This window comes from Eschrichtius robustus, chromosome 15, assembly GCF_028021215.1.
Source record: "Eschrichtius robustus isolate mEscRob2 chromosome 15, mEscRob2.pri, whole genome shotgun sequence".
Lineage (NCBI taxonomy): Eukaryota > Metazoa > Chordata > Mammalia > Artiodactyla > Eschrichtiidae > Eschrichtius > Eschrichtius robustus.
Window position 1 is genome coordinate 55,297,812 of NC_090838.1, and position 11,287 is coordinate 55,309,098.

Below are 11,287 nucleotides of genomic sequence, written 5' to 3' on the forward strand. Positions count from 1 at the left end.
TGTACAACCATTACCGCTAATTCCAGAACATTACTATCTAATTCCAGAACATCACTATCTAATTCCAGAAGATTTCTATCATCCCCGAAAGAAACCCCGTACCCATTAGCAGTCACTCCCTATATGCCAGTTTTCCCAGGCCCTGGCAGCTATTAATCTGCCTTCTATCTCTATGGATTTGCATATTCTGGTTATTTCATACTAACAGAATAATACATTATATAGCCTTTTGTGTCTGGCTTCTTTCACTTAGCGTAATGTTTTCAAGCTCAGCCAAGTTGTTGCATGTATTGGCACTCTCTATTCCTTTTTATGGCTGCATAATATTCCATTGTGTGGCTATACCACATTTTGCTTATCCCGTTAATCAATTAATGGACATTTGGGTTGTTTTCACTTTTTGACTGTTATGAGTAGTGCTGCCATGAACGTTCATGTACAAGTTTTTGTGTGGACAAATGCTTTCAATTTTCTTGGGAGTGGAACTTCTGGGTCATATGGTAACACTATGTTTAATTTTTTGAAGAACTACCAAACTGTTTTCCAAAGCAGTGACCCCATTTTGCATTTCCACCAATAAAGTTTGAGGGTTCCAATGTCGCCACATTCTCACAAGGCTTGTTACTGTCTTTTGATTATAGTCATCGCAATGGATTTGAAGTGATATCTCATTGTCATTTTGGTTTACATTTCCCTGATGGCCAATGATATTGAGCAGTTTTTCAGGTGCTTATTGACCAGTTGTATCTCTTCTTTAGGGAAGTTGTTGTTGTTGTTAAGAACTCTTTACATATTCTGCATACTAGACCTTTATCAGACACAGGATTTGCAAATATTTTATCTCATTCTGCAGGCTGTTTTTTCACTTTCTTGGTAGTGTCCTGTGAAACACAAACATTTCTTAATTTTGATGAAGCCCTATATATATGCGTATATGTGTATATATATCTCTATATATAGATATACATATATGTGTACATAAATATGTACATATATATATTTCATTGCTTGTGCCTTAGGTGTCATATCTAAGAAACCATTGCCTACTTCAAGGTCAGGAAGGGTTACACCTAGGTTTTCTTTTAAGAGTTTTAAAGTTTCAACTCTTATATTTAGACCTTTGATGTATTTTGAATTAATTTTTGAATATGGTGTAAGGTAGGGGTCCAACTTCATTCTTTTGCACGTGGATATCCAGTTGTACCAGCACTGGTTGTTGAAAAGACTGTTCTTGCCCCATTTCGCTCTTGTTGAAAATCAGTTTAACCATAAATGTATGGGTTTATTTCTGAACTCTTAATTGTACTGCATTGGCCAAAAGGATAAATCTTAACTAGGGAGAGTATAAATCAAAATTAGGTCACTGCCTTTGGCTTCGAGGAAAGGTCATGATGTAACTTTTTATTTTCAAATTCCCCTCAAGCATTTTCTTCTTTCTTATATTCTAAGAAAACTAGATCACATCAACGCATAGCAACTACAGATAAATGCACAAACTATGAACTATGTAAACTTTTTCGTATTTTTAAATACAACTTCAGACAGCCTTCAAGTAGTGTCTCTGAAATAAGGCAATTGGTAGAAACTCTAGAATAATATTTACCAACCATTCCTTGGGTGAAAACTTCTTCCTTGTTCTCCTTCCCCACACCCCAACTGCACTCCACAAATGAGGAAGTCCATTTAGGTGCAATTTTGCTGGTTACTGTTTTTAATAATTTTTTATCTTTACAGAAGCAGTAAGAGTAGAAAGTTATAAAATAGACAAAAAATTTTTAATGAAAGTATCACATTCTTACCAGTCAGATCACTGTAACTCCTTAGTGCATATTCTTTCAGATGTTTATCTTTGCAAATATACACATATGGGTGTTGTTTTAACCAAAAAGGAGATTTTATAGTCTATACGGAATTGAGCCTTCCCTTGCAGTCAGTGGTCTCCATCTATTGATTTCAGTAAACTTTCATTTCATCTAATACCCAGGCTATATGTATTCAAATTCCCCAACAATGTCCTTTCTCTCTGCTTTCTCCAAATCAACATCCAATCTAGGACTATTGTACCTAGCTGCTATGGCTAAGTCACTTTTAACCTAGTATATCTACCCCCATCCCTTCTGTTTGCTTTTCAGTTTAATAACACTAGCTTGTTGAAAAGATTGGTCCACTTGTCCTGCAGAACATCCCAATCTGTGGATTTGTCCATTTGCTTCCTTCAAGTAGTTTTCAAATATTTCTCTATTCCCCTTATTTCCTGTGAACTGGACATTATATCTAAAGGTTTGATGGATTCAGGTAAAACCTTTTGGCTGGGATACATCATAGGTGTTGTATCGCATCAGAAGACACATAATGTCTGGTTGACCCCATCGTGAGTGATGCTAAGACTGACCATGGTGAGATGCTGCCCTTTCCCATGTAGTCTTCCAGTTTTTCACTTTGAGACTAAAAAGTGAACTATCTGGTTTTATTTTGGAATGATGCAGATAGGCAACTTCCCATCAACCATCCACTTAATAGTTTTACCAAGATTTAAGTGCAATTAAAAATGTAGATTTTAATCAGAAAAAATTTGGAGCGCTATTCCATTCTTCTGAGGAACCCTGGAACTGAGTTCAGTATTGGTTGATCTACTGATGGTTTCAGTGTGCCTGAAGCTGACCCCCATATTGAAGAACTTTGGTCCTAAAAGTCTGATGTTTGATTTTTCAGTCGTTCCGTAAAATCTTTTTATTTCAGCCTGAACTTAAATGTGGTAACAACAGAAAAGTCCAGGTATAGAACAAAGACCTGCATCTATCTTTTCTTTTCTTGTTTCATCTCCTGACCTCCTGCACCTCATCCCAAGGACAAAGAAAATACTTAGGTGGAAGAAATAACTTGTGTCACACCTAATAGAGTACCAACTATCATTTACCATAAAAGAGAATTGGGCCTTTTAGAGTCAACAATTTTAAATTACTTTGATCTAAAATTAATCTTTATGACTGCAGCTACCTTTCAGTATATTTAACATCCTAGAAAAAATAAAGATTGGATTACAATCACGTGCTCAATTTGAGCCACATTCGAGGCTCAATTGGCATTTTCTGTGGCTCACCTGCTGGGAAGACCCGGGTCAGCAGGAGCTCTTCTTCCCTGTGTCGACACGCTGCTCACTTCTTATATTAGGGGCATTTCATCTATAGGACCCAACAGATTTCGAGATTTCCCCTCTCCCTGAGTCCTTCCTGCCCGGGTGCATTCTCGGCATGAGTAGCTGGCCCTAGTGCTGCGGCCTTTGGACCTACCATCTAGCTGCATCCCAGTGGGGCAGAGGCTGGGTGTTTTTGAGCTGAGGGCTTTCTGTCCTGGAATTCCCCTTTGGGGTTGAAGAAAGCCTGAGGTTAAAATGACTTACAAGGACTGTGCCAGACACTTTGCTTTATGTTGAGGCAACTTTGGTAGTTTCTCAGGGGGGAGGGGGAAATCCAGTTGGGCAGAGTGTTATTAACTAGGGCTTCAGCATTATATTTCTGCTTTGTAACTTTTTTTTGGCTGCGCCACACAGCATGCAGGATCTTCGTTCCCCGACCAGGGATTGAACACGTGACCCCCGCAGTGGAAGCACGGAATCCTAACCACTGGACCACCAGGGAGTTCCCTAGTAACATTTCAAAAGTATGCCTAGGTAGATGCTTCTAAGCTTAAATAGAGCTGCGAGCTGTGCATAGGTACATGTGAATGTCTATGTACATGCGTAACTGTAATGAACATACATAAATTCAGTGTGAATCTCTGTAAGAGATTTGGCCTCTGGCACAGGAAGCACTCAACACAAAGGTATTACGAGGTTCAGGGACTGGCAGAGGGAAAGAGAACTCAAGTCCCCACAGATTGCTGTCCAACTTGAGAGTAGATTTTCTCCCGTTTGACCTACAACAAAAGTCACTTTAACACACTTCTCTTTTTTCATTTGTCAACAGGAAACCGAAAAGAGAAGAACACCTGAGTGAAGAAGCCATCAAGGTGATCGCCAGCCTTCCTGACCTGACGTTCATGCATGCCAAGGTGTTGATGTTCCCAACCACCTTGACACCTTCCACAAGCTCCTAAGAGAAGGCAGACTGATGACTGACGTGAACTGGACGGTTTCAATTGCTTTTCCTTCCCTCCAGCCCTTCCCCACCATCAAAAGCATACCTGCTCTAATTTAAAAAAAAAAAATTCAGCTGATTTGTTGGTAAGCCGCACTAGAAAGGTATACATAGTAATGTATATTTATTTACATACTGAAGTCCTAAATTTATATTAGAAACAAATGTAAATAATCGGGGTGAACATTTTTGAAGATTTATTCTTTTTGTGTTGCTGGGGTGTATACATTTATGTCTTTGTGAAATACACTGGTGGTGTCCTTCTTACAAAACTTTTGAAATAAAAAAATGAAAACTAAAAAGTCAAATCTCCACTGTCTGTGAAGTCCCCTTCAGTCTTTTCAGATTGCATTGACTGTCCTATTAGTTTTTCACATCATACACTGAATTACTTTTGCTCTCATAAATAAGCTCCAAGTCCCTGTTTAAATTTTTTTTTTTTTTTAATTTTATGTGTGGTGGGTTTGTTTCAGATCTGGCTTTTGTTACCATTTTTGTGCTCTTTTCTAATCTTTTCAGTCTGGCCTGTTGCTGTTTGACCTTTTGCAAGGTACTTTCATCGATTGCTCTTTTGTTCTAGGGTGTGGATCATTATCAGAACTTGATTGAAGGGGTTTAAAGAGATTGTGTCTGTCTGTTTTAAATCAGTTTGGTTTAGAGAAGGACCAAATTACATGAATGTCTTACCATGAAATTTACTTGTTACTGATCTTTTTGTTCTATCATACCACTATTTTTTGAGGATTTTGCACAGCGTAAAATGACATAATCATAGATTGCTATGGTTTAGGCTGTATATACAGTAAAAACTATGGGTTTTAAATGTTTGGGGAAATTCCTATGGAAAAAAAGAGACATGTAGAGGAACCTCTAACAAGGTTAATGTGCATGCCCAAGGTCTTTTGAGATTTCAGTGTGTAAATTTCCTTTTAGCTTACACAAAAATAAAATAATTTAAAAGAAATTTAGCCTGGTGTCTGTACTTTGGTATCTGAGGGAAAACGTAATGAATTTGAACGTTAAGTTTTATTTCATCTTAATGTGTTTCAATCCAGAGGAAATCATTTGGTAGGGCTTCCAGTTTATTAAAACCAAGAAGAATTAGATTCTCACCCATAAGAATTTGTATCAACCCTTTAAGTAGCTGAGCTGTTTTTATGTAGAACATTAGATCATACAAGAAATTCCCATGATCATTGTAATGTATCTTCATCAGAATTGGCAAAGTTAAATAGGGATTTGTAGGGAATTTTTTTTCTTCCCAAGGAAATATATGCATGAAATTAAGGTGAGCAGAAAATTTCTTAAAAGCACTTTTAAAATATTGTTATTAGATTAGATGTTGCCTCAGCAAAAAGTCACATGACGTATTTCAGTAAAAACAGGCAATCAGCCCAACAGTAGCCCACCTCATCGGCCATGGGAATGTTCCATTGGAACTCTTCTGCACCTCTGTCATTGACAGAGGTTCCTGTGTTGCCAGGTTATTACACGGGCCATTGGAACAGTTGCCTGAGTGTAATTTAAGTAAGGCCTGGAGCAAGAATGCTTATCCAGTCCATCTCCTGCCGTTTCCCCAAATTTTTTTTTTTTTTTTTTTTTTTCAGAGAAGGCTTTCCTTCAGAATAGTCACAAGTCTTCAGTGCCCAGTGGACCTTCTGAATGGAAGGATAAAAGTATTCCTCAGCAGACCTTTACATGTTTCAGTAACTGAAGCTTTTAAAGGGCTGCTTCTACAGTCCATTACAACTAAATGATAATGGTAGCCTTCATCAACCTAGGTTCAGAGCCCATTTATTAGCTGTGTGTGATACCATGAGAAAGTTAATCAACTTCTCTGAGCCACAGTTATATTATCTTTAAAAATGGGAATGAAACCACCTACCTGTGGGGTTGATGTGTTAAATAATAGATGTAAAACATCTATCACAGGAGACCGTCAATAAACGATAGCCAGAGCATAGAGTCCGCAAAATCTATAAAGGCCCCTGGTGTCCCGGTAGATTCAAGATGCAGTCGCAGGAGATAGGATCACTTAAAATAAGTTATTGTGTTATAATTTAAAAGTGATCAAGTGGGCATTTCTCATGAAAGTGCCCCTGCTTTAATGACACACAAAGTGGGTAGTCCATCTTATAGCCAATCTTCAATAAGCCAGATTTCCCTTTCCCTTTCGTGTGTCATATTGGCCTTTAATGTTTTAATCACTCAGGTACATTAATACTGGGTTGCCATAGCTTAAGGTCAGGGCTCTAGTCCTGAGGACCAAAAGTGCTCAGCTTTGCACCAGATCAAGGCTCAAATTACACTGGAAAGCAGTAGCAGGGCTGGTGCGGGAAAAGCCGTGAGCATCTCCATGCGAAACTCAGCTAAGGGAGAGCCTGTTGGCTGCAAGCTTGTCTTGGTCATCAGCTGCTTCTGGCAGCAGCTGCCCATTTGTCCTTCTCAAAGTCAGCCAGGAGGACCCTGCAGAGTTGGGGAGAAGAAACCAAGGAGTCAGAGACCCTAAAACCAAATCACACACAATGGAGACTGGCTTAGCAATCCCCTTTGGGTCTTTGACATCTTAAAACCAGCCCACTCATCCCCTAGAGTCTCATCTCACTTGATGGCCAAATCCAAATAGCCATACATAATTCCCCAGTTAATTCAAGCCAGACTGGGAAGTTATAGGAGAAACTTCCCTAAATTGAGTCATGTGTCACTACTATTTTTATGAGTCATTCTTTTATAGAGACTTGTTCTTCCCTCTACATGATTGTCATGCTCTTTATTTAGAACTTGTCTTTTTGCTCCCTCATGTTTCTTGAATCAGGATTAGGCTTGGCTATGAGTAACAAAAACCAAAAATACTGCGTTTCATGTAATAAGACTCATCCTTTTGCTACATTCGAACTTCTCTGAAGTTGGAATGGGTTAGCTGGATGAGGTAGCTGTTTAATTGGCAGTAGTTTCTTTTTCTTAGTGATGTATGAAATAACGCTGCTCTTATATTCAATGACAGCTGATGGAAAATGGTAACGGTGGCTTCAACGTTAGGAGTTTATTTCTCTTGCCTGTAAAACATGAGGGAACAGTCTGGGGCTGGTAAAGAGGCTTCATAAGCTCATCAGAGATACAAGCTCTTACCATCCTGTTCCACCCTTATCAACACATGGTTTCTAGCTTATGGTCCACGGTGGCTGCTGGGGGTCCAGCCACCAAGTCTGCATTCCATCCATCATGGGCGAAGGGCATGCTCCTTCCTGCTAAGGACACTTTCCATAAGTCTCTCTAATTCCAACCTATTGGCCAGAACTTAGTTGCAATGCCATATCTAGCTGCAAAAGAGACTGGGGAATACCTTTATTCTGGGTGGCCATCTAAAAGGGACTCTAGTAGTAAGGAAGGAGAGAACAGATCACGTAGGACAACCGGAAGCCTGAGTCACTCCTGTTTTTCACTTCTCAGTCCATACAAACAGTATTTCATGGAGCTAAAGTAATAACACAACGAAATGAAATCTGGGATCGTTGTCTCACGCTGCAGCAATGCCTCAAACAGGATCTGTTGCCTTCCTGGTGCTTTTCCAAGGGGGTAAAGAATCAATAGGGGGCAGCTCAGGTTTACCGGGACCTTCTGGGGGCACAGATGCTAAGACAAATCATGGGTGGAAGTAGGGAGCCTCCTGGTGAGGTAGAAGGGGCAGCGGGTTAAGCTAGGAGTTGTGTGTTCTAAGTATAGCTCTGCCACCAATCACCTGTACGATCTTGGATAAACCCCTTTTCTAAGTCACAGGTACTTGATGCATAAAATGAGGGGGTGGAATCTATAGAATCAAAAGCAAAAGTAGGAAGAAACCTTAAGAGAATCAGAATTTTAGGACTGAAAGTTCAGCTGGCCCAGTGCTTTGCAAACCACTCCAGGAGGAGCACTGCAGGAGAGCTCAGCCCTGTAGTCACGGGCGTGTCCACTAGTAACACACTGGGCTTATACGGGGAGCAGGGGGATTTGCAGAAGATTTCATCTGATAAAAGGGTTCCATTGCCACCAAACGTCGAAAGCCAATGATGATTAAACTTCCAGAGCTGAAGAAATTGAAGCCTGGAAAAGGAAATGGGCTTTCACAACATTACTCATCTATAACCAGAGGCAGGACATGAATCCAGCTTCCCGATTCTCGGTCTTTTCATTTACACCCTCCTGCATCTCCCCTCTGAATGGGCAGCCAGTCCAGCCTTTGCCTGAACATTTGCAGGGACCTCTCGTGTGCTCAGAATCTCACAAGGTCGCTTGCCCCCCAAGACACGTGCTTTGTTGGCCAGAACTGATTCTTAGGACTTCTACTGAGTGGAAGCCTGGTTCCCCATAACCTCCTGTTGATTCAAGCCATCCCCTCTCAAGCTTCACGGGATAAACCTAATCCCTTTACCATAAATACTGAAGACCACTGTCATGTTCCCTGTCCCCTTCTTCTACAAGGTTTCCCAGGATGACATGGTTTCCAGGCCTTTCCCATATATGTCATCCTTCCCTGGACATTGTTCCAGTTTACCAAAGTTCCTCTTAAAATGTGCTCCTGAGACTGGGCCAGATGTTGCTTCATCACTAGCAAAGGGCTCATATTTATTTTATTTTAGACACTTTTTTAAAATGTAGCCTACAATTGCATTATTGTATAGGGCAACAACGTTGCCTCTTTAAATTGTATACACGGCCTTTTCCCCCATAACTGCCATCAAGCCAGATTTTCTCTATCATCTACTTGTGTACTTGAGTTTTTAGATCTGAAAACAGAGTTCTACATTTGTCCTTTTACAACTTTATTTTGTTAGCTTTGGATGATCACTTCAGCCTGTCCCTCTCATCAAATCTTTATTGTACCATCTAGCATGTAGTCTGTCCCTCCTTCCTCAGTTTTGTCATCTGCAGATTGATAAATAACCTTTATGATCCAGATCACCGACCCAGACGTTGACCAGTACAAATCCCTGCAACTCCCCTCGCAGAGAGCCAGGAAGACTCAGCACACATCTTCCCAGCACAGCGACACCCACGTTTCTCTATCGTGCTCACGGATCCTAAGAACAGGTGAAGCCTTGCCAAATCCCTCACACTCTGCCTGTGGCAATTTGTGGGTATCCTGAGCATTTCTACACATGATCTCCAATCCCTCATCCAGCTTGATAATGTCTGTGCCCTAGTGCTCCCAAAGAAGCATAAGGGTGATAAAACTAGTAGGAGATAAAATGACTTCTACTCAGGATGCGAGGTTAAATGAGGATAATCCATAGAGTCACTGGCACATAGTAAGAACTCAATAAATACTTTTGTATTATCATCACTCATCCAGGTCAGTACTCCATCGCTGATGATGCAGATAAAATGCTGATGGTGGGAAAAACGATTGTCTTCCTGACAGTATACTAAGTCAGAAAGTCCACCCAACGTCCACAAACCTCAGGTTGCCCTCCGAGTATCTCATGCCTCAGTTGTCCGTCACTTGACCTCATCTTTTCAGGGGGACTATCTCTGAGGATAGCATTCATATCACTTCATATAATAATATTTTATTTTATTTTAACTTTACCTCTTTCAACAACTGTTCCCTTCCTTCAGTTTTCCAAAATCAGGATTTAAGGACGACAGACCCCTTATCTATACCCTGAACTTGACTGTGAATGGTGACATTGGCTCCTTTGGCTTTCACCTCTGGACTCACCTTTTGACCACGCTCACGCGCCTCTCCGGTGTTGTCGTCTCTCTCCTGGGGGTCAGTGACGAGGGTCATGAAAACTCACAAGGGTCAGCGGGTGAGAATGTCACCAGTGCTGCGTCTGCCTCAGGAAAGGGGCCACTCTGGTCACCTACATAGTGTTTCCCATATGGCTCCTCAGCCCAAACAGGTAACCAAGAGTCTTGCTGGAGATCCTTACCCTTGCCCCTCCCCCAGCTCTGCACCAGCATTTGATGGCCCCATCGCCCCACCCAGACGGCCCCCAGACCCCTGCACTGAAGCCCGTGTGCCACACAGCCCTGCGCTCCCCTGCCTCCACACCCCCGCCCCGGCCTTGGTGGCCAAACTCCACGCTCGCTCTTGGCCTGCTCCCCTGCCTCATCCCTGATGCTGTCGGTTCTGGAGTCCTACCAGCGATGCCTCCTACATCCCCATCTCCTCCATCTTCAGGCTCCCAGAGTCTCTTACGTGCCCACTGTTACAGCCCACGCTGACCCTCCCCGCCTTGCCTCCCTTCCCGTCTAATCTTCTGCTGATGGCAGGGTGCTCTTCTCCTGTCAGAAAGCCTTCCCAGTACCCCTTCACCCTCCCGACAAAGTCTTAACTCCTTGGCACGTCGCAGAGCACCTGGGAGCTCTGTCCCCCTGCGCAGTGGGCTCTGCCGGGACTGCCGGCTGCTCTCCGGGACCCAAACGCCCCCTCCCAGGGTCGCTCTTCCTCACCGTGCGGCATCACCCTCTGGGAGCCTCTCTGGACCGCCCCCCCGGCCCGCCCCGAACGGCAGACGACTGGTCTCCAGCCACCCCGGGTGCTTGGCAAGCTTCTCTGATAATACTAGGTTTACATTATTATCATCAAACGAGCTTCTCTGCATTATTAGGAGCACCACCGTGGGCCAGGCACGTGCTTGGCACAGGCTCACTCTCTGCACCCTCCCCGGAACCCTAGGAGGTACCTGCACTGTACTCACCCCCAGTTTGCTGCGGAGGAAACCAACACCTGGACCATTGTGCAACTTCCCCAAGATCACTCAGCCAGGAAGCAGAAGAGTCTAGAAGCCAGGGCCGTCCGACACCAGAGGCTGAACGCTTCACAGCGTGATGAGGGCTGTCAAGGCACCTGTGGCCTTGCTTCATGAGGACCGGTTTGCTCATTTCTCCCTCAGGCCGTGAGCTTCTTGAGGGTAGGACCGTGTCTGGCTCCGGTTGGGCCCGTGGTCTCTGGCACAGGGCCTGGCAGGTGGACGGACTTTCACCTTGTTTTCTTCCTGAACCTGTTAATGCTGAAACCCTCGGTGAAATGGAGGGATCCTTCCAGAACCTGTGCTGTGTGTGCCTTTGCTTGCAAATATTATGAGCCCTACCTCAAGTCCTGTCTGAATTTTTCCAAGATACCCTGTGCCATTAATTACCAACTCGATTCTCCAAGCTCTGAA

At 42.8% G+C, this 11,287-nt stretch overlaps 1 protein-coding gene and 1 long non-coding RNA gene across 3 annotated transcripts in view; one reads left to right on the top strand and one right to left on the bottom strand.

The window, feature by feature from the left end:
- The window catches only part of AFTPH (aftiphilin), a 63,357-nt gene extending 58,286 nt beyond the window's left edge, over nt 1–5,071 (top strand). For both annotated transcript variants that reach the window (XM_068564333.1, XM_068564334.1), the window contains one exon: nt 3,966–5,071. In XM_068564333.1, coding sequence (XP_068420434.1) covers nt 3,966–4,095 — 130 coding nt within the window. In that variant the 3' untranslated portion in view covers nt 4,096–5,071. The remainder of the gene's footprint in view (nt 1–3,965) is intronic.
- Nucleotides 5,072–6,109: 1,038 nt separating this feature from the next.
- On the bottom strand, nt 6,110–11,029 carry LOC137778090 (uncharacterized). Its single transcript, XR_011076734.1, has 3 exons — nt 10,823–11,029; nt 9,838–9,882; nt 6,110–6,602 (listed from the first exon to the last, which is right to left on the bottom strand). It is a non-coding gene; the product is annotated as an uncharacterized lncRNA (long non-coding RNA).
- Nucleotides 11,030–11,287: the final 258 nt, after the last annotated feature.